At 45.8% G+C, this 24,327-nt stretch overlaps 1 protein-coding gene across 1 annotated transcript in view; it reads left to right on the plus strand.

Annotated features, from left to right (window-relative positions):
* ASPM (assembly factor for spindle microtubules) overlaps nt 1-24,327 on the plus strand; it is an 89,259-nt gene that overhangs the window by 5,513 nt on the left and 59,419 nt on the right. Inside the window, 6 exon segments of the mRNA XM_044300822.1 lie at nt 3,379-3,522; nt 6,636-8,412; nt 18,371-18,463; nt 20,290-20,397; nt 20,687-20,833; nt 23,849-24,094. Coding sequence (XP_044156757.1) covers nt 3,379-3,522; nt 6,636-8,412; nt 18,371-18,463; nt 20,290-20,397; nt 20,687-20,833; nt 23,849-24,094 — 2,515 coding nt within the window.

Raw genomic sequence — 24,327 nt, forward strand, 5'->3', positions numbered from 1 at the left:
TTTGTCCTAAGTTAGCGGAAAGTGAGACTTTGTGAGGAAAAAACAAAAAAAAAATCAATTTCCGCTAACTTATGTGAAAAAAAAAAATTTCTATGAACTTGCCAGGCCCCTCATTGGATACCTTGGGGTGTCTTCTTTCCAATGTGGGGTCACGTGTGGGGTATTTATACTGCCCTGGCTTTTTAGGGGCCCTAAAGCGTGAGAAGAAGTCTGGGATCCAAATGTCTAAAAATGCCCTCCTAAAAGGAATTTGGGCACCTTTGCGCATCTAGACTGCAAAAAAGTGTCACACATCTGGTATCGCCGTACTCAGGAGAAGCTGGGGAATGTGTTTTGGGGTGTCATTTTACATATACCCATGCTGGGTGAGATAAATATCTTGGTCAAATGCCAACTTTGTATAAAAAAATTGGAAAAGTTGTCTTTTGCCAGGATATTTCTCTCACCCAGCATGGGTATATGTAAAATGACACCCCAAAACACATTCCCCAACTTCTCCTGAGTACGGCGATACCAGATGTGTGACACTTTTTTTGCTGCCAAGGTGGGCAAAGGGGCACATATTCCAAAGTGCACCTTTCGGATTTCACCGGTCATTTTTTACAGATTTTGATTGCAAAGTACTTCTCACACATATGGGCCCCTAAATTGCCAGGGCAGTATAACTACGCCACAAGTGACCCCATTTTGGAAAGAAGACACCCCAAGGTATTCCGTGAGGGGCATGGCGAGTTCCTAGAATTTTTTTATTTTTTGTCGCAAGTAGGGCTGAAACGATTATTCGAATAACTCGATTAAATCGAGTCAAAAAATTCATCGATGCAGTTTCCCTGCATCGATGAATCGTTCAGATCACGTGATCACGGAGCGGGAGTGAAATAAGCGTCTCACTCACCGCTTCCGTGTCCTCCGGAGCCAGAGAGGCAGGACTGAGCGGCCGGCACAGCTGAGGGAGGAGGAGGAGGGAGTCTCTCCCTCCCCACTGTGCGCAGCTGCCGCTGAAGACCAAGTAGGAGGAGGAGGGGAGGGGAGGGACTGTGGCCACTGCACCACCAATGAATGTGCCGGCCATATCCCACAGGGTCCCCCTCCTCCCCCCCCATCATTGGTGGCAGTGTCAGTTCCGATCGGAGCCCCAGCAGTGTAATGCTGGGGCTCCGATCGGTTACCATGGGAGCCAGGACGCTCTTAAGTCCTGGCTGCCATGGTATGTTAGTAGTGAGCAGAGAGCAGCGCATTATACTCACGTGCGCTGTGGCCGGCGGTCGCTCCTTCTCATAGGTCTGTGCGGCGCATTGCTAATGCTGTAAGCATTAGCAATCCGCCGCACAGACAGAAGGAGCGACCGGCGGCCACAGCGCACGTGAGTATAATGCGCTGCTCTCTGCTCACTGCTAACATACCATGGCAGCCAGGGCTTCAGTAGCGTGACTCCTGGCTGCCATGGTAACCGATCGATCGGAGCCCCAGCATTACACTGCTGGGGCTCCGATCGGAACTGACACTGCCACCAATGATGAGGGGGACCCTGTGGCCACTGCCACCAATGATTAAATACTGGGGAGGGGGGGTTGCGTTACCAGAGGGGGCATATCAGAGGCTGGGGGGAGAGGCAGATCAGAGGCTGGGGGGAGAGGCAGATCAGAGGCTGGGGGGAGGGGGGGGGGGGAGGCAGATCAGAGGCTGGGGGGAGGGGGGGGAGGCAGATCAGAGGCTGGGGGGGGGGCCAGATCAGAGGCTGGGGGCAAGCAGATCAGAGGCTGGGGGGAGGCAGATGGAGAGTGGTTAATGGAGGCTGCAAGCACCACCTTGGCATGTATAAAGTTATTGGTTTAGAGAGGGGTTAATGAAGGCACCTCCAAGGTGCTTTCATTAACCTCTTCAGACCAATAACTTTATACATGCCTAATGCCAAGGTGCTTCCATTAACCCCTCCAAACCCAATGGGCATGTATAAAGTTATTGGTTTGGAGGGGTTAATGGAAGCACCTTGGCATTAGGCATGTATAAAGTTATTAACCCCTTCAAACCAATAACTTTATACATACCTAATTACGTACGTTATTTTAAGTAGCTTTTTCTTATTAGATTACTCGATGAATCGAGAAATATAATCGATAGAATACTCGATTACAAAAATATTCGTTTACTGCAGCCCTAGTCGCAAGTTAGTGGAATATGAGACTTTGTAAGGAAAAAAGAGAAAAAAAAAAATCATCATTTTCCGCTAACTTGTGACAAAAAATAAAAAGTTCTATGAACTCACTATGCCCATCAGCGAATACCTTAGGGTGTCTACTTTCCGAAATGGGGTCATTTGTGGGGTTTTTCTACTGTTTGGGCATTGTAGAACCTCAGGAATCATGACAGGTGCTCAGAAAGTCAGAGCTGTTTCAAAAAGAGGAAATTCACATTTTTGTACCATAGTGTGTAAACGCTATAACTTTTACCCAAACCATTTTTTATTTTTTTTGCCCAAACATTTTTTTTTTTTATCAAAGACATGTAGAACAATAAATTTGGCGAAAAATGTATATATGGATGTCTGTTTTTTTGCAAAATTTTACAGCTGAAAGTGAAAAATGTCATTTTTTTGCAAAAATTTTTTTACATTTTGATTAATAACAAAAAAAGTAAAAATGTCAGCAGCAATGAAATACCACCAAATGAAAGCTCTATTAGTGAGAAGAAAAGGAGGTAAAATTCATTTGGGTGGTAAGTTGCATGACCGAGCGATAAACGGTGAAAGTAGTGTAGTGCAGAAGTGTAAAAAGTGGCCTGGTCACGAAGGGGGTTTCAGCTAGCGGGGTTGAAGTGGTTAAAGGGTTAGTCTGGGATTTTTATGTTGACAGCCTGTCTTTAGGATAGATCATCAGTATTTGATCAGCGAGGCTCCAACTCCCAGCATCCGCAGCAATCGGCTGTTCTGCGGTAGCTTCGGGACTGCACAGCTCAGTCCACCGTGTAGTGGAGGCTGCTGGTTTCTGCAGCACTACTCCCGTCCTCTTCAATACCATGGTCCGTCAGTATAAAAATCCCACAGAACCCCTTTTATATGTTTTGGAGACTTCTGGATGTTCTCCTCTGATGAAGGGCTCTGAGTGTGCTCCTGTTTTTTTGCTTGTTGTTGCCCCTCACAGAAAGAATGTAAGTGTATCTATGTAAAAAGTAAAGCACCCTGACCAAGGTTGTGCGTGTGTTCCAAATCTTCTGGCGGCAGCTTATCTCTCCTGAGGGAGAACATCAGGATCGGGCATGTTTAAATCCAAGTCTGATCCTTCCCCTGCTAGCCCCCCATGCGCTTACTTATCACCCACAGAACACTATTCAAAAATGTTCTCAATTCTTATGACTTTATTTTGATCTTTTCTTGTGCAGCCTCTTGAAACGCTGCCGCTGACTATCACATGGACCCCCTTAGAAGAAGGAGGAATCCGAGAACTGGTCACATTTCTTCTAAACGATGTTGTGAAGCACCAGGCCGTATTGTTGGGACGTGCGGAGCTCCCAGTGAAAAAAAAGGTACAACCGAATGGATAAATGTGTATTTTCAAAATGTTGGAGAAAAATAAAACCGTTTACACAGGGTCTGAGGTAAGGCTACACATGTCAGTTCAGCCTTAAAGGGAATCTGTCAGCAGTTTTCTGACTGTGTAAAGTTGCTGACAGCACTAGGTGGGGGCTGGGGACAGCAGGACATGCTTTTTATTATATTAAAGTTTAACTACCATTTCACTACCAAAAATAAAATTCCTAAAATATGTGATGCTGAAGGGAAGATTTTCATGAAGCTGGATTTTTCAGTTAATTTTACCTTTCTGATGTCTGTATTCAGCCCTTAGCAACCATATTTCTCTGTGCCTCCATTTCAGCATCTTCCTAAGATTGCCTCTGCTGAACTTCCTGTGGTGATCTTTGCCATGTCCTTGGGGCCATCCCATATTTCCCTCACTTCCCATAAGCCATTGCTCTCCTCACATGAACTAGCAGGACCAATCAGAATGCAGATAACTCCCCCATTACCCCAGAGCAGTGTGTATCCTCTCACATACAGCTAACCAGAGACAGACGAGACTGATCAGAATGCAGATAACTTCCCCCACTACAACAGAGCAGTGTGCATCCTCCCACATCCAGCTAACCAGAGACAAGCCCTGCAATTACATGAAATCAGTAAGCATTTGTTTTAGCCTTTTAAAAGTCACCTGTCGGCTCTGCAGCTGCTCCTTCATTCTCCTGCACACTGACAGGGAGGGGGCGGCTGCTTTAGCTGCTCAGTTCTCTGGTTTGGTACCAGAGATATGGGCTTTGTATTTGACATTCCAAGCTTTCAGACAATACCAGAATGACAGCAGTATGTTCAGTACAGGAGAAGAGATCACTGATAGAAATCGGGATGCTGTGAATGAAGCTGAAAGTAAAGCAGGGTTTACCCGCGATTATTCTCCTTTCTGGAATGTCAGCTCAAACAAGACCAGTGGCATGTTTCTAGCTGCTACCATTCAGGAGATCACCATCTAAAGCAGCCCTCCACTTTCTGCCAGAGCTCGGGCACTCAGGGCTGCACAGCACTGTGAGAAGAGGCTGCAGAATAGGAAAGTAGCACACATTTGTGGGAGGTATTATCAGGTAAAACTGAAAATAATTACATTTTAAAGGGAATCTGTGTTTTATGTTATGCAAATGAGTTTCCAAGGTGCCCAGAGGGGCGTTATTATCCTTCTCTGGAGCCCAGTAACTCCCCCGTACAGTGCCCAGCCTGCCTTTAGAGCCCAAGCACGCCTCTTCCAGCATACGTAACCGCCCACACTCGAACTCTTTGCTGTGCCCCCCCCCCCCCAATCCGCTATGTGAAATCTCACGCAAGTGCAGTACCGTGGACTGCCTGCGCGATGTAGAAGCTCCTGAGGGCAATAGCTTTCAAGAGGACCTTTCACTAGAATAAAACATCGAAACTAACGATACAGACATGTAGAGCGCCGCCCAGGGATCTCCCTGCACTTACTGTTATACCTGGGCGCCGCTCCGTTCTCCCGTTATGTTCTCTTCATAGTTATCCTCCACCCAGGGGAACCTGCCGGCGTCTCCTTCTCCCATGCTGTAGCGCTGGCCAATCGCAGGGCTATGAGCTGAAGATACCGGAGGCTATACCGGGAGAACGAAGCGGTAAGTGCAGGGAGATCCCTGGGCGCCGCTCTCCATGTCTGAATAGTTAGTTTAGATGTTTTATTCTAGTGAAAGGTCCTCTTTAAATTTATCACTGGGCTTGGCGCATGGCCAGTGACACATTTACTGGGCTCCAGAGAAGGATAATAACGCTCCTCTGGGCACCTTGGACATTTGCATAACATAAAAAGTGTATTTTATCGCTAATAAAACCATGAAACAAAAAATGAAGACTAAAGCAAGAAATAAGGTATTTTATTGTACATGGCAGTAGTAACACCTTAATATGCTCAAACCATGTGACAGATTCCCTTTAAAGCACAAAAGCATTTATACAGCAGGGTTTACTATACCATTAGGGTATAAAAAATGAAACTGCTCTTACACTTTGTTGTATTCTGACAGATTCTTCTCCTTAAGTGCACTGAAGGTGGAGCTTCACTATGAACTGCTTCACAGCCCCCCCCCCCCCCCCCTCTGCTGCAAGTGACAACTTTAGTGGTCTCCCGGTTGGATGCTACAGCTGTTACTCAGAGCAGATGGGCAGCTTGGTACAGAGTACTTCACAGTAAAGCTCCGCCTTCAGTGCACTTGCAGGAGCAGAACCTAGCAGAATAAAACTTACTTTAATAAAAAGTCAACAAAGATATATGTTTGTCCTGCTCTCTCCAGCCCCTACCAAGTGCTGTCAGCAGTTTTGCATGGTCAAAACAATTGAACGATTCCATTTAACAACAAACTGCCCCAGCCCCTCATATACACACAATTCCCGTGTTGCTGACTCCAGGCCCTACCTTGTGTTGTCAGCAGTTTAGCTTGGTCAAAACTGTTGATGGGTTCCTTTTTAAATAATTTGGAAGATGGTCACGTTCTGAATTTGTTAGCAGCATCCAATCTAGTTTCTCACATAGTGGCCGTGAGGTGGTAGTGTTCATTATTAAAGAGGACCTTTCACTTGTATAAACTATGTGAACTGAGTATGCTGCCATATAGAGCGGCGCCCGGGGATCTCGCTGCACTTACTATTATCCCCGGGCGCCGCTCCGTTCTCCCGTTATAGGCTCTGGTACCTTTGCTCCTTAAGTTATAGTAGGCGGGTCTTCCCTTGTCCACTGGGCGTCTCCTTCTCCTAGGCTGTGCGCTGCGATTGGCCAGCGCTGCAGCCTAGGAGAAGGAGACGCCCCCAGGACAAGAGAAGACCCTCCTACTATAACTTAAGGAGCAAAGGTACCGGAGCCTATAACGGGAGAACGGAGCGGCGCCCGGGGATAATAGTAAGTGCAGTGAGATCCCCGGGCGCCGCTCTATATGGCAGCATACTCAGTTCACATAGTTTATACAAGTGAAAGGTCCTCTTTAAAGAGGAAGTAAACATTTTCTACAACCTTCCTTTAAAAAAATAATATATTTTTTTTCAAGTTTTGTTACATTCCAATATTAGAGTATCTCATCTGTACAATGTCTTTCAGAGAAGCAGATGGAATACCGTGAAAAAGAAATACTCTCCAGTGGGATCCAAAGCTTCTGATCTGAAGAAAGTTTCTTGTTCTAATGCAAAAAACAAAACCATCAAATTGCCACACAAAAGTGGTGATGGGACATTACAGAGGACACGAAGCCCTCTACACTCCTGTGAAAATCTAACCAAACCAGTGAACAGTCCCTCTTCAGCGAGAGAGTCCAGACGAAGCTCAGAAAATAGAGTTGTGGCCGGCCTGGTCAGTCCACTTGCCACCCAGCTGCAGTCATTTACTCCCGGATCACTAAGGAGGTCAAAAACCTATTCTGTTCTGTGTACTACAGAGTACAGGGAGGCCGGTGAGGAGGTCACCAGTATATCTACTGTCCAGGGAGACAGGTTTATTGAAGAAGAGTGGACGCTAAGTGAACAGAGGATAGATAAAGTGTCAATGTCTCCAATTAACCCTGTATCTGGCCAGCAGGGCCATTTTATTTGTACCCCTAGTATAATCCATGAGTGTACAGCTTACCCTGTATTGTCTCCTACCGAGTTCTGCAAAACTGAGGTTACAGTGAAACAGTCACAAACGACTTGTTCCTTTCAAGAGTCTTCACATGAACACAGCAGAAGTGTCCTCTCCAGAAGCTGGACTCCGCCATCAGTTTTGAAGACCCCACAAACGGACATCTTAAGCCCAGACTCCTTTGTAAATAATAGCTATGTGGTTTCAGACGAGTATCTAACTGCAGGTCCACAGACTCCAATTCTGTCACCAGATCAGTTTGTGAAGGACAATTTGCTCACACCTCAGGCTGACTCAGCAGCTTTTAATGCATTCTACTTAAGTACACCACCTGGTAAATATTCTGTTATCCAAGAAGAGGTGACAGTGACCCGATCTACAAGTGGATATAGTGACCACAAAGTAGCTGATGGAACCATCAAGGCTCTTGAACCTGTTGGCTCCAAGCTAACAATCTGTGTGAAAAAGCCAAAAGAAAGATTTGTTGACTTGAGAAATGGCAAAATTGTTCCAAAGAGTCATGCAAAGCCACCCATCATACCATACACCGTTATAAAGGGGAAGGCTGGGGGTGGCAGTGGAAAGCAGCAAAGACCACAGTCTCCACTAGATGATATAACTGGTACCATAAATCCTGGAAAACCACCTGTAATATCTGCCACTGTTATAAAGGTACGAGACAACAGTGAGCATAGACTTCAGTCTCTAATAAATGAAGATGTAACGGACATGAAGTATCTTACAAAACTGCCCATAATATCAGATGCCGTTACAAATGTAAAGGCTAAGGATGACATTGAAAATCAGCCTAAACCTCTGCTGACCAATGATGAACCTGGCACCAAAGATCCTGTAAAGCCAACCATATCCACAGCAACTGTAGTGAAAGTAAAGGCAGGGGATCGTATTGAAATGCAACATAAAGCCCCGCTGAAGTCCCGCAGAAGACTGAGGAACATTGAATCAGACGGGAGTGTTGACTCTCGGGTCATTCTGCTTTCAGATTTGCCGGTCATAAATGTTCCAGATGTTTCAGCTCAAAGCCTACCAAGTTCTGTCAGCAGTTCTGAATCATCTGTGAAAGTATCTAAACCCAAGTCCATCTGTGGTCACAAGAGGAGAAGCGAGGAAATTTCTAGGGACGTTTCAGTTGCATCCAGTGACTCCTTAGAGAATGCTGCCACCCAAGCTAAGAAAGTGCAGATCTGCAAACCAACCCTTACACAACGTGTGAGCAAGCAAGTGCAGCAAGCTCATTCAGGTAAATCTATGAAGAACACCTCGAAATACAGTAAAATCTCATATCCAATCAAGTGTTGGCCCCAGATTTATATTTAAGGGACTGTTTTATATACTTTTCTATCATCCAGTAAATGTCTTACTGCTGGGATCCCCACTAATCATGAGAACAGGGGTCCTACGTCCTGTGACGGGCTCCATCTTCAGCATGTTTGCTCCCATTCCATTAACTTAGAGTGCTGGAGATGGCAGTGCGCTCTAATCTGCTGTCTCCAACTGTCCCATACAGTGAAGTAGGGATAAGTGTGTATTGTGGGTAGACCCATTGAAAGAGAACCAGTTAGGTGATGTCTGCTGCCTTACCTGAGATCAGGAGATGACGGCGAGAAGCAGAGCTCGGTGACAGGTTTATACGCAGAGGAAATCCTGACCGGACTCCTAGGAAAAAAGAGTCCTGCTTACCCTCCCATATGATGATTGGCAGCCTCTTTTAGTGTGTATCCACAAATTATCAGTGTATGTTGGTGTGGTCCGCAAGACTCCCACTGTATTATAAATATTCAGTATAAGGTGTACATTTAAATTCCTGCTCATTCTGGTCTTTCACGTCAATAATTGACAGCTTTTTCTGTATACACAGTCAGAGGGAAGGCTGTCAATCAGTGATGGTACCGTCTCCTGGACTTCAAAGCCCTGAATGAGCAGAGATTTAAAGGAATTAAATACAACCTATATAGTTGCTGAGCTCCTCCTGCTCTATAACATACTAGGATACAGTCCTGACCGTAACTGACTGTATCCTAGTAAATATGATAGTTTGTTCCTATCTGATAGCAGCTCTGCTGTACTGTACTCACAATATGCACGTGAGCACAGTGCAATAGTGCCACAATTGGATAGAAACTGACTATCAAAAGTCGGTATAATACGGTCAGTTCAGGAGATGTGATGTGACGCGTGGCTCTTGTTTTCTGGACTAAGCTCGGTCCTGTGAATCAGCTCTAAGTCCTAACGGCTCCAGCGCATGCTGAGTCCTCATCCATGAGCTCGCGGCTCTCCCTCCTCCTGCTGCTGATCAACCGTTTTATTCCAACTGAAAGTGTCAGCAGCTCATGAATATCAGGACTTCTCAGCATGCACTTGAGCTGTTCAATACACAATTGGCTCTGTCCGTTAAAGAGCGTGACCCGGTGGTTTCCTTGGGCCACCTGCACACGGGTGCGGGTGAACGCACATAAGAGCCGCACAAATATTCATGCAGATTTATGTGTTTCTGCAGCAGTGTCTAGCAGCAGTTTTTGGTGTGGATTTGCTGCAGGTCTCACCTTCCATTGAAAAGGGAGAAATGCGCAGCTAAAACCACAAACATAATTGACATGCTGCAGATTTAGAAATCTGCACAGCAGGTCAGTTTCCGCACTGAAAACTCTGCAAAGTCTACATGAAATTAGCGCAATCTCGTCCACTTTCCTGGTACTGTAATATGCTGCGGTTTTCCGAACAGAAATCTTCGTTGAAAAACCTAATGTGTGCATGTGGCCTTAAGGGGATCTGTCGTCATTAGTTTAGGGCTGCAGGGGTTCCCGGCATTAGTCGCTCCAACTTACCTTTCCTGCAGGGGTGCCGCCAACACTCCATCGTTTCGCGCTGCTCTGCGTCTGACTTCACACAGTGCGTCAGGTCACGGCGTGCGTACGTAAGGTCAGTGCAGCGGGGGACCATGGATGTGCTGTGGAGTGTCCGGAGGCCCCCTACTGGAAAGGTGAGTATTGCGGGCCAGCAGGAGACCACGGAGCGGCAGTAATGGCAAGCGCTTCACTCCCGCTCCATTGTCATGTGACACAAACGAATCTTCGATGCCAAAATTTTGCGTCAAGGTTTATTTTTTTATAAGATTACTCGATTCAATCGAGTAACCGTTTCAGCCCTACGTTAGTTTATACTGCCCTTAGTTAGGACAATCTAAAAATAGTGACAGATTCCCTCGAAGTATAAGATAAAGATGTCCAGCAGGCTTGTATCTCAACGTCATCTACAGAAATCTCTGGTACTGGTGATGAGCCCCCATGTGATGTTTTCTCACACTGAGGGGAATGTAGCCCTTGCCATAACTCGCCCAGAGCAGTTACCCCCCAGCATACTTTGTAATGGGGCAGACTACGGCGCTACAGGAGCTATAGGTCTTCCTGCTGGGTGAGAGGGTGGCCACCGTGCACATATAGAAATACATGAGCCCCCTAACACCTGGACGTATGACTTCACGATTGTCTCCTGTGCCAATGTCTGCATTTCATTTAAGGAGACGTGGCTTGTATGAAGTGCGTATTGGGGTAATTTCGCACTGCTTTGTGCAATATCTGCAAAATTATATGTCTGGAGGATTTCTCAATAAATACCTCCCACATATTCCACTGTATAACATCCTTGGTTTCTGATGCTCGTTGGCCTCCATGTTAAAACCCCCAGTATGGAATAGTACAGCAATAGGACTGTGCCACTCCATACAGCAGTGTGCCGAACAGTTTTAGAACCAATTGAAGTCAATGGGGCTATTCACAAGCAGTTTTTTTTTTTTTTCCTTAATAGTCGGTGAATGGCAGCCATTTTTGGACGTTTTCATGGCCAGATGGACCCCACTGAAATGATACTGTTTTAATGGCCACTGCACCCTAGTGACTGTTAGTCAAGTGAAGGGTGTCCTTTTAGGCTAAAATAAAATATATATAGAACAGCACATCCTTTCCCAGGTATGAGTTGTGTAATACCAGTACAGTATACTGAATTTCAAGCTTAAAGTCTATGTACACTTTTAGATTAATTTTTTATTTTTTTTTGGATTGCATTTAAAGGGGTATTATCTTTATAATCTTTCATTCCCCCCGAGGCTTTTCCTAAATATACAGCTTTTTCTAAATCTTAGTTTTTTTATAAAAATGAAAAATCAGATTTTGTTGTTTATACTTGCTGCCCATGGATACGGACACCTATTGCCAGCCGCATCCATGGGCCGCGCTTGCACATTCTTATCTTGTTATGCCCCGGCCGGGCTCCTCACTGACACTGTGAACGCGGCCGGCCACGCATGCGCTGATGCATATTCCTTTGAGCCGCGGCTAATATAGTTCTGCGCATGTGCGGCCGTCTGAACAGTTCGTGCAGGGAAGAGAGTGCGAACAGCGTCGGAGGACATAAGCGGTGGGTAAGTATTATTTCTGTGCTCCACCAACGAATGGGGGCTGATGGAGGAGGCACTTATGGGGCCTGATGGATGTAGCAGAGCTGAATATGCTGCTGTTCAGCCACAGTACTAATGGTGAAGGAAATAGACAGATTTATCAGAGATGTGTATGTGGTGGGTCAGCATAAATGCTGATGGAAGAGAGAAATAGATGTAGCAGAGCTGTATATGAGACTGTTCAGCCACAGTGCTGGTTGAAGAGATAAACAGACAGATGTAGTAGAGCTGTATATGAAGCTTTTCGGACACAGTGCTAGTGGGGCAGTAGAATAAAGATGTAGCAGAGCTGTATAGGAAGCCATTCAGTCAAAGTGATGTTAGGGGACTGGAGTAGACACATGTAGCTGAGCTGTATATGCATCTATACAGATATAGTGTAAGGTTTATACACAACTGGAGTACAGCTGTAATGGAAAAATCTGCATCAGGGGTTGGGGATGGTCACGTTTTATGGGAGACAAAAGCACAGATTAGAAGTCTACAAGCTTTTGAGCTAATGTATAATATGGAATTATATTTTTTGATAAACAAAATGGGTTTGTAAGAAATCAGACTGAGATTTTGTGTGTAAAACTGCAGAACAGCCATGTGTTACTGTACACTGAGCTCACTTATCACAGCTCTCTGATTCCCCAGCAGGGGGAGGGGCCTCAGACACTGCAGGCTGCCAGACTGATGACTCATAGTCTTCACATGAACTAGCACGTAAGAACTCAGTTCTCAGTGTGATGTCATAAGGAGGCGGGGCCAGCCTTCACTCTAGCTGCCTAAGCCCGTCCAGCCTTATCTGCAGAAAACCAGGAAGTGAACAGCAGAGTTACTGCAGTGAAGGATGAATAAGCAAGATGAGAATACCCCTTTAGTGTTGAGCGAGCATACTGGGCCGAATACCAGTTCGGCTCGAGCATCGCTATGCTTGGCACATGGCGGTACTTGGCTGAGTATCTTATGTGCTTGAGCGCAATGCTCGAGTCACCTCCGCGCACGTTTTGCGGTTGCTAAGCGGCCAATAAACGTGCAGTAAGTGCTACCCTCACTGTAATGCCAGTAGCCATGTTGGCTACTGGGCATTAAAGTGATTAGCTGGCCGGAACACATATAATCGGGTGCTATATAGAACCCAATGACACGTGTTCGGCTCAATCTCAGTCAGGGAGAGCAGAGGATAGGAAGGGACAGTGTAGGGAGTGTAATAGAATAGAATTGTACAAAAACATTTTAGAGACCCGAAAGTCTTTGTAAAGACTATTGTGTGTGACAGCAGCAATATATTTTTGTAGCGCATCCTGCGCTAAATACCGTGTACTAGGCAGCTGTGGACAGTTAAATTATCTGCGCCACATCTCCTGTTTAAAGTGTGCGCATCCCTGAAATATCAGTGACATTGTGTATTTTTTTTCTGTAGACACTGCGAACTGTGACATTACCAGTGGTAACTGTCCTGTATAACGTTTCCTCATCACAGATACTGTTGTAAATTTTTTTGCACATACACTTCCAAATCCTACGCTATTTACGCTTTCAAGAATATATCACATTTAAAATGAAGGCGAGCAGTAGGGGACGGGAAAGTGGACGTGATGCTGATGGTGCACGCAGAGGCCGTGGCCCTCGGCGCGGTGAAACTGTGCCTGCTGCCAGAGCACAAGAAAAACAATCATCCACGATACCTAGCTTCATGTTCCAGTTTGCAGGGCGGCGCAGGACACCACTCTTGAAGTCAGCCCAGTGTTAGCAGGTGGTCGGTTGGCTTGCAGCAGATAATGCTTCCAGTCAGTGAAGCACCACCCTGTCTTCCACCAAGTCCACTCTGAGTAGCCAGGAGTCTGGTCAACACAATCCTCACCCTGATCCTCCTTCCTTCCTTCCACCATTTACAGTGTGGCCAAACAAGTGATCCTACACTTGGATATTCTAAGGAGCTCTTTTCAGCGCCATTACTTGATTTGGCCCTCTCGCTTAGCATGCTTGAAGAGAGACATGAGATCTTGTGCCCTGATTCCCAACCTGTTGAGCATCCACAGTCACAAGAACATGACGGTGGGGAACGGCAATTGGTGTTTAATGAGGTGGATGATGATGAGACATAGTTGCCAATGGGTCAACTGCAATTACTGTCTTAAGAGGTTGATGAAGAGGATTAGACACAGTTGGCAATCACTGAGGTTGTGGTTAGGTCAACAAATCAGGAGGATGATCAGAGTGAGGAAGTGGTAGAGGAGGAGGTGGTGGCTGAGCGAGGAGAGCAGTAAGGAGGGGGGAGGGATCTGCAGCACCGCAACAGGCTGGAAGAGGCAGTGGGGTGGCAAAAGGGAGATGAAGGGCCACACAAACAGGCCCACAACTGTTCCACAGAGGACCCCTCTTGCGGAAATCTCCCTTGCCAAGGTGTAGATGTTCCGCAGTATGGCGCATTTTTTGAAGAAAGTGCGAACGACAAATGAATAGTAGTTTGCAACCTGTGCCATACGAAAATGAGCTGGGGCTTGAACACTAGCAACCTCGCCACCACCAGCATGATCCGTCACTTGGCATCCATGCACCGTAATTGGGATGAGCGCCTGGGTCCACAATCTGTCTGCGGGTCACCCCACTGCCTCCTCTTCCTCTGTTATGTGCTGGCCATTCCCCTGTCGAATGTGCAGGCCCAGATGCCTCCCGCCCTTCACCTGGACCTTCACAAGCACCATCAGCAACCACTTCCGTGTCCCAGCGCAGCGTCCAAATGTCCTTACCCCAGGCCTTTGAACGCAAGCAAAAATACCAAATCACCCACAGGCACTGCCACTGGGAAGGTCCACTTAACCACGGACACATGGACAAGTGCATTCAGCCAGGGGCCCTTCATTTTCCTGACGGCACTCTGGGTGAATGTTGTGGAGGCTGGGAGCGAGTCGTACCCAGGGATGGCACAGGTGCTACCGACTCCAAGGCTTGCGGGCCCTACATCGATCAGGGTTTCCGCCAGCACCTACCTTAGTGGCTCCAACCCCTACTTCTCCTTCGCCGACACTTTCATCTCCGAATTATCCACGTGCAGTACCAGTCAGTCCTCAGTCGGTAGCTGGAAACAGTGTAGCACTGCAGAGGGAAAGCGGCAACAGGCTGTGCTGAAGCTGATATGCTTAGGGGACAAACAGCACACTGCAGCAGAGATGTGGCAGGAGATAAGAGACCAGACTGAGCTGTGGCTCTCACCACTCAACCTAGAACCAGGCATGGTTATGTCTCATAATGGCCATAACTTGGTGGCTGCTTTGGCGCTTGGCAAGCTCACACACACACATACCATGCCTAGCCCATGTCGTCAACCTTGTGGTTCAGTGGTTTCTCAAAACCTACCCCAATTTTTCCTGCGCTACTGGTAAAGGTGCGCCGCGTGTGTGCACATTTTCCTCAAGTCATCAACAGCTTCAGCCGGTCTGTCAACGCTGTAGCAGTGCTTGAAATTGCCAGCTCACCGGCTGTTGTGCGATGTGAGCACACATTGGAACTCTGTTCCACATATTGGCCAGGCTTTGAAAGCAGCAGAGGGCAGTAGTGGAATACCAGCTAGCTGCAACATGTTCGTTGCCTTAACAGTCAGCTTCCGCTACTCTAAAGCGAGGAGTAGGCATGGTCGTCTGACCTCTGTAAGGTTTTAAGAAACTTTAAGAAATCAACACAGATGGTGAGCGTCGATAACGATATTATCAGCGTATCCATCTTACTTCTGTGTCTACTCAAACGCTTGCTGCTCACAATTTAAGGATGCCGCTTTGCATGTGAAAGAGGTGGAAATGTGGGAAGACCTTACACGGGGTGATAGCCAGACCACCCTCAGTTCGTCTTCTCAGCGCGAATTGGACGAGGAGGAGCAGGAGACGGTTGCCTCCGCTACAGAGGGTAGTACCCGTGGAAGTTTAATTTCAGAAGTTCAGCGTGGGTAGGCAGAAGAGGATGAGGAGATTTGAGAGTGATCCTCCTGATGACAACAGCGAAGTCTTGCCTGTTGGTACTCTGGCACACATGGCTGACTTCATGTTAGGCTGCCTTTGCTGCGACCTGAGCGTTTTATACGTATTTTAGACAACACAATACTCGGTGTTCACCCTTCTCGACCCCCCCCCACCCCCCCGCTACAAAGAGAACTTCTCATCTCTGATTCCTCTGGTGGAGTGGACAAGCAAAACTGTACAATACCAGAAGATCCTTGTTGAAAAATTGCTCCCAAAATTTCCATCTGACAACGCTGGCGGCAGAGTCCGTAGTTACTTGGCCAACCGAGGAGGGGAGACGAGGGGAACACACAGCAGTTCCAACAGAGGCAGGACAACACTTTACAAAGCCTGGGACAGTTTCATGACACCCCGCCAGCACCCTCACCCTGATGCCTGGCCTACTGTCACAAGGAGAGAAGTTTTGGAAGATGGTGAAGGAGTACATAGCAGACCGTGTCAGCGTCCTTAATGATCCCTCAGTGCCTTACAACTACTGAGTGTCCAAGCTGGACGTGTGGCATGAACTGGCGCTCTATGCCCTGGAGGTGCTGGCCTGCCTTACCGCCAGCTTTTTTGTCAGAGCGGGTATTTAGTGCTGCTGGGGGCATAATAACTGATAAGCGCATCCACCTGTCAACTGAAAATGCTGACAGATTGAAATAAGGCCTGGATTGCCCCAGACTTCTCGACTCCACCAGAGGAAAGCTGATGAACATAAAGGTACTTTAAATGTGTTGTTTATAATGTACTGAATATACTGTATTCCCATGCACCCCCTTCCACCACAAACACGGGTATATGGTTGAATCTTCCTTTTCTCATCCTCCTCTTCCATCCTATCAACATGCTTATTCGTCACATATAATGCCCTCGCATATATGCCCTTCAAATATAATGTTTTACAGGGTCGGCTCAGCTGCAGGCCTGCACCTAATTATACCTAATCGGTAATTTGCGCGCATGCTGCCTTGCTTGGATGTGGTAGCCGTAGCTGTTTCTCAGGCTCCCTCTCCTGAATCGAACCCTGATTCCCCGTTACCCGTGGTCACCATGGTTTGCACTGACAATAACCTCGAAAGTTGATAGGCCAGAAATAATAATTTTTCAAGGCTGTGTTTGATGCCCTCCTTGTGTAACAAAGGGTGTATTGTAGTGCCGGTTCCTTGTAATTTTTGGCAGCACTGTCAGTGCATAGGCTTTGAGTGTAGGATCCCCACTACCTGAACTATTGTACCACAATGTGAATGAGACCCTCCATTATGTGATATACAGGGTGTATCGGAGTGCCTCTTCCTTGTAATTTTTGGCAGCACTTGCACTTTATATACAAGTAAATATACAGGAAAGAAATCAATTTTTCCTCTAAAATCTTTATTTTATTTTATTCAGTTTTTGTGCATATTATTTTTAGTCTGTTCGTTCCCAGCAGCGACCTGGGAGTCCAAGATTCATCCAGACATCCTCCCCATGCTGTTACAGAACCATGTCGGTGGTGTTTCCATACATTTCTGACATTTTTCCTATGAACCCGGCACCCTCCCCTCTTCAGAGCAGGGGGTACTTGGTTTAATGCTCGGGTTCTCCCATTGACTTCCATTATACTCGGGTGCTCGATCGAGCTCCCGAACATCCCGATGTGTTTGTCCTGAGCACTGCGGTGCTTGATCAACACTACATTTAACTTATATTTGGCTAACGATCATATTTTCATTTGGCCTTTATTAAAAATACTGGGCTGTTCAGTCACAAAGGGTTAACTGTTTTTCTAGCTGCGTGACTGGTACTTTAACTTTGTGCCGGTCATCTAGTAAACCTTATCTCTAAACTACTAATAGGATAAACACTTATTTAAAGGGAGTCTGTCACCTACCTGACCGGTTTCAAACAGGTCACCTTGTTCAGTGGGACACAAAGACATGACACAGATGTTACCCGTGTTTAGTTCTTCAGATGTTTTTATCATATGCTAATGAGCCTTCGCAAGTGCCCGGCGGCGGAGAGTTTTCTGAAAGTGCCCAAGTTCCCCCGCCTCACTCGCGCCTAACTCCGCCCCTCAGTAAGCTCAGGCCAGCTCTGTGACATCATATTTCCCTATAGGCTGTTCGCGCATCACTGCCGGGCTTACCAGATGACTGAAAAGATGAAAAATTCACAGGCAGCTAGTGGAGCATCTCGGCTATGTACACAAAAAAGATTCCATATTGTTAATAAAGACCAATTGAAAAAAAAAACTTTTAGCTCAAAATAAGTATAATGCAATAAAAAAATATATATAAATGCCCGCAAAGGTGTACATAACCTTTTTAAATCTGTATTTTTTAAACCTTTTATCATTTTATGTTTCTCTGCCTAGAATTTAACATGTATGATCTGAATGTGGTCCCAACAATCACATAAATTTGAATGTGGTTCGCCAGTTAAAGGATGGAGGCCTCTGAGGAGGTCAAAAAGCAAATCTGTTCTGTGTACTACAGAGTACAGTGAAACCAGTTAAAGCCGTCTGTCTCCTATTTCTTCCACCCTTGTGATCTCTTCTCATTCCCCCTGCATGGAGGATATGAATGGAGGTGACCATAGAGTCAATGTTACATGACATTTTCTAATGGCTTCAAAATGAACATGTTGGCCCCACTCTGGGTCTCCCTCCTGAATACATAACGAAACCACTGCATCCACTATCCAGAGAGGGGTCATTGGTTTTTATACGTCGCCCAATTATTTTAATATTACACCACTAATATAATTGTTTTGCTATTTCTCAGCCACTGTAGCATTGAAAAATGCTGGAAGAAACCACAGGGTCAAAGCTGAATCTATGAAAACAAAACCCGCCTTGGCAAAATCGTACAAGAAAGGTATGAAAGCTTTACAGGTTTTTATAGTAGGCATGGATTTCTGAAATGACCATACAGTGGACACTGGCGGAATAAGGCCGCATCACGCTCTTATGTTGCCGGAGTTCCCCCGGCTGTCAGTCCGTTGCCCATGTAAGTATAGCAGCGCCATGGCTTGCACATCCGCTTACTTTGCTGCCCAAGGCAACTTCATCCTTTATTTTGTGCTGATGCTGGTCAGCAACTGACTCAGCTCCTGTGGAGAAGAGGATGCAGTAGTGCGTGCAACCGTGTGACTGCTGCCATTTTAGGGCTCTTTCACCCTTGCGTTGTTCTTTTCTGGCATAGAGTTCTGTCATCGGGGCTCTATGCCGGAAGAATCCTGATCAGGATTATCCCTATGCATTCTGAATGGAGAGAAATCCGTTCAGGATGCATCAGGATGTCTTTAGTTCAGGACCGGAACGTTTTTTGGCCGGAGAAAATACTGCAGCATGCTGCGCTTTTTGCTCCGGTCAAAAATCCTGAACACTTGCCGCAAGGCCGGATCCGGAATTAATGCCCATTGAAAGGCTTTAATCCGGATCCGGCCTTAAGCTAAATGTCGTTTCGGCGCATTACCGTATCCGACGTTTAGCTTTTTCTGAATGGTTACCATGGCTGCCAGGACGCTAAAGTCCTGTTTGCCATGGTAAAGTGTAGTGGGGAGCGGGGGAGCAGCATACTTACCGTCCGTGCGGCTCCCGGGGCGCTTCAGAGTGACGTCAGGGCGCCCCACGCGCATGGATGACGTGATCGCATGGAGCGGCATTCTGGAGCGCCCCGGGAGCCGCACGGGTGTTAAGTATACTGCTCCCCCACTCCCCACTACTACTATGGCAACCAGGACTTTAATAGCGTCCTGGCTGCCATAGTAACACTGAAAGCATTTTGAAGACTGATCAGTATTCAAATGCTTTCAGTTCACTTGCGGTGTTACGGATCAGGCGGGCACTTCCGGCAAATGTAGTACACGACAGATCCGGACAACGCAAGTGTGAAAGAGGCCTTAATTACCAGTGATGTAATTAAGAAAGGCCGCGGAGCTGTAATGGGCAATAAGCTGACTGCAGGGGCGGCTTCCTAGCTGCAGTTCAGGTGACAAAAGAACATGCGGCATCAGTGTATAGCCATTTCAGAAATATTCTTCATAAGTGACCACCCCTAAAGGACGTGTTCCCACAGACTATTTCACATCCCACTGTTTTCATCGGGATTGTGTCATAGCTCATACAGTATGGATTTGCAATCCACATTGTGGGTAAAAAAAAAAAAAAGTGACGTCATGTGAAAACTGTGGTGGGTGGCTACACATGGATCAGCTCCATTAAATGGGGCTTATTAGCATGCCGATCTGTGGCATGACACATTGCATATCTGCTGCGGGAATAGAAGGGTCAGCTTTGGTTAGAATTGCCCTTATTGTGATAAAAGGCCATAATACATGTATGACTGTAAGATGCGTTCACATTCAGGCCTCCTGCACACGAACGCATGCTGCCCGTTGCTGTATTGCGGACCGTGTTGGCTGATCCGCAATACACGGGTGCAGTTCTGTGGGCATTCCGCATCACGGATGTGGACCCATTCACTTCATTGAGTCCGCAAATCCAGAGATGCGTAATGGTGTGGGGTTTCGTCCCGTACTTCTGTTCCGCAAAAAGATAGGACATGTTTTATCTTTTTGCGGAACGGGCAGATCCGCTGCAGCTGCCCCACGGTCGTGTTCATGGCGCCACGGCGCAAGCATTCATGTGCTGGAGGCCTGAAGATGAGGCTCCGAGTAGATCTTTACATTTCAATTTTAGATAATTTGGGACTTCCACCACTTCAGTCGGCTGTCTCTTTTAAGAACTCCAAGAGAATCGTTGCTGTTGCGCAGTCAAAGCTGACATTTATAAAGACGCCTAAAACAGGTAAGAGGATCCTTCTGGGATGTGTGTGTATAAGGTTGATTGTCCAGATAACAGAGGAGAACCAAACTGATATGTGTACAACCTGGAGGCCATAAGCAATCTAACTAGTCTCTGTTCCTGTGGTTTGTTGAGCATGGACTATGTCTTGTTATGTATTGACTCCAACCACAAAATGATAAACCTGGGACTATAACTGACTTTATTATTTCCTGTATAGAATATGGAGTCTGTGGACTGATCATCACTATGCTCATATGTTTACCGGTGACTAACATACTGTATTTTTCAGTTATTCCACGACACCCTATGCCATTTGCTGCCAAAAACATGTTTTATGATGAACGGTGGATGGCAAAGCAGGAAAGGGGCTTCACATGGTGGCTGAACTTCATTCTCACACCAGATGACTTTGCTGTGAAAACAGATTCTCTGAAAGGTTAGTCCATAAAGTAAAATGTATGTATGTTAATGGACTACAGAAGTTTAACCCCTTAAGGACCTGCGCCGTATATATGTATGGCGCAAGGTCTGCTGGGGCAGGATCGTGGTGGAATCGGGGGCACCATGGCTGCTCTTACCAGCAGGCATCCATGCCGGGTAAGGGCAGCATGGTGTCTTTCCGCCCCCCTGCAGCTCCAAGCGCTGCGATTGGCCGGTCAATGAAGACTAGTTCAGTACCGGTCACCTCCCCATGACCGCGCCCCACCCCGCAGCTTCCTTCTGCGATGTGCAAATGGGCACGGTATGGCCTAAAGATGTGAGAGTAGATCCGGGTACACCCAAAAGTTCCACATTTACGAAGGGAAAGATTCCCGGATAGAAACCCCAGAAGACCCCCATCCTAGGAGTTAGTGGGAAGATCGTGTGGGGGTTACCACCTCTATGTGGATAACTATTATACCAGCATCCCCCTATTCATGTCCCTAACTGCCAGGAAGTCATGGTGCCTGTCATGTACCAGGGCAACATTTTCCGGGTCAAGTTCCCCAGACAGCAAGGAAGGGAAGGACCCAATAAAGATGCAGGGTGTGTTCCAAAAGGTGAATAAGGAAAGACACCATTTACCACTGAAAAACCTGGCCTGTGCAAGCAGGAGTGTTTTAAAATCTACCACTGATCCATGGAGTATTCATTTCATTTCATCCATTATGTACCCTGTAGTTTTACCACCTTATATTTGGTCCGCATAGCTTACATATCCACTTTTCACCAACCACTACGTATTCATTTCTGTGAATCACCCTTTTAAAATGTTCATATGGGGGTGCTCTTTCCAAAACTGGGTCACTACTTGGGGTTTTTAATTTCTGGGGACCTCCAGGAATTTTTTTAATGCGAAATAAAATCAATGTCTGCCAATTCAGGTCAGCAAAATCCATTGTTTGTTTGACTCTAGAGCCCTGCTGTGTGCTCATGCATCATTTTTTGAAAACATATGAGGTGTTGCTGTATTCGGTGGGAAATGGGGGACACAATGTGGGGTGCGTCTTGTCCTGTTACCCTTTGGGAGGGTAGAAATTGTGGGTTTAAAGCAACTTTTTCTAGAAAAAATGCAATTTTTCCATTTTCACTGCCAAATGTTTCCTAATTTTAGGAAACCCCTTTAAGATCAAAGTGCTCACTATGCACCTTTGAAAGATTCCTTGAGGGATGTAGTTTCCAAAATGGGGTCGCTTTTTGGGGGGTTTCCACTGTAAGGCCACCTCAGGGTGTCTTCATATGCGTCATGGCTCCTTATTACCATTCCAGCTAAATCCAAAAGCCATATGGTGCTTCTTCCACTCTGAAGCATGCTTTGTGCCCATACATCAGTTTTTGAGCACATATGGGGCGTTTCTGTTAACTCCAGAATCAAGGTAATAGATTGAGTTTTGTTTGGTTGTTAACCCTTGATGTGTTGCAGAAAAAATGGATACAAATTTTAAATCTGCTAAAAAAGTGAAAGTTTTAAAATTTCATTTCCACTTTCCTTTAATTCTTTTGGGACGCCTAAAGGGTTAACAAAGTTTGTAAAATCAGTTTTAAATAGCTTGAGGGGTTTAGTTTCTAAAATGGAGCGATTCATTGGTGTTTTCTAATATGTAAGCCCCAGAAAGTGACTACAGAACTGAACTGGTCCTGAAAAAATTGGGTTTTGAAAGTCTTATTAAAAATTTTAAGATTTGCTTCTAAGCCTTCTAATGAAGGCCCAAAAACAAAAAGAAATTTTGTGATTTTTCAAAATGATCTAAACATAAAGTAGACATATGGGGAATGTAAAGTAATAACTATTTTTGGAGGTATTACTATCTATTTTAAAAGTAGAGAAATTAGAAATTTGGAAATTTTGCTAATTTTTTCCAATTTTTTTTAATTTTATTTTTACATTTTGTATTTAAAAAATTTAATATTTTGACTCAAATTTACCAGTGTCATGAAGCACAATAGGTGATGAGAAAACAATCTTGGAATGGCCTGGTTTAGGATAGTTTCACACTAGCGGCACGGACCAGCCTGTCGGATCCGTCCTGCTGCTAGTGAACGCGTGCCCCAGGACTACTTTTCTGGCCCCATTGACTATACTGGTCTGAGATTTCTCTGATCTCAGTCATTTAATTTCTGATTCCTTGGCCAGATCCCAGCATCTGGGTGGGTAAACCCTTTAGGGTACTTTCACACTTGTGGTGTTTGATTCCGGCAGGCAGTTCCGTTGCCTGAACTGCCTGCCTGATCAGGCAACCTGTATGCAAACGCATGTCATTTTTCTGACTGATCAGGATCCTGATCAGTCTGGGTCAGAAAAAATGCATTCCAATACCGAATCTGTTTTTCTGGTGTCATCAGGCAAAACGGATCCAGTATTTTTTCTCTCATTTTTAAAGGTCTGTGCATGCGCATACCAGAAGGACGGATCCGGCATTCCGGTATTTTGTATGCCGGATCCGGCACTAATACATTCCTATTTTTTTCACCGGAGATAAAACCGTAGCATGCTACGGTTTTCTCTTTTGCCTGATCAGTCAAAATGACTGAACTGAAGAGAGACATTCCTGATGCATCCTGAACAGATTACTCTCCATTCAGAATGCATGGGGATATTCCTGATCAGTTCTTTTCTGGTATAGAGCCCCTGTGACGGAACGCTATGCCGGAAAAGAAAAACGCTAGTGTGAAAGTAGCCTTAATCGGAGGTGGTCCTACTCAGTAAGGCTACTTTCACACTAGTGTTCACATTTTCTGCTATTGAGATCCGTCATAGGATCTTAATACCGGAGAAAAATGCTTCCATTTTGTCCTCATTCATTGTCAATGGGGACAAAACGTCGACGTGGAAAAAAACAGGGATTTAAATGAATGATTGGCACAAAGCTGTGTCGCTCTGCTCTATAACATGCAGACTGGTCTGAATTTTCATTGTGAAATGTTCCTTTTACCATCATGGATGTCTAATGTAGTCTAATTGTTTTAATAGTCAATGCAGCTGCTTTGATCCTTGGCGCTGAGAACAGCCATAAAGTGAGTGTACCAAAGGCTCCAACCAAGGAAGAGGTTTCCCTTAAAGCCTACACGGCTCGGTGCAGGTTGAATAAGTTGAGGAGGTCCGCCTGCCGCCTCTTTACGTCAGAACCTGTGGTGAGGGCTATACGGAGACTTGAAGTAGAGATTGAGGCTCGTCGTCTTCTTGTAAGGAGAGACAGACACCTGTGGAAGGACATAGGTACAGTTAAATCCCCATGTTATAATTTGCATTACACTATTTTAGGCATGTTTGATGCCATGCTGTATTTCAGGTACTTACATATATACAGTCTGGGTCTGTGGCGTTGTAGGCTGTTTTCAAACTAAGATTTCAGTGATATGGTTTCCTGTCTCAGAGCAGCTGTCATCAGAAATGATCTATTGTTTAAATCAAGTCTTTATGTTGAAATTATTATTTAATATTATACTTTT

Source organism: Bufo gargarizans, chromosome 7, assembly GCF_014858855.1.
Source record: "Bufo gargarizans isolate SCDJY-AF-19 chromosome 7, ASM1485885v1, whole genome shotgun sequence".
NCBI classification, from domain to species: domain Eukaryota; kingdom Metazoa; phylum Chordata; class Amphibia; order Anura; family Bufonidae; genus Bufo; species Bufo gargarizans.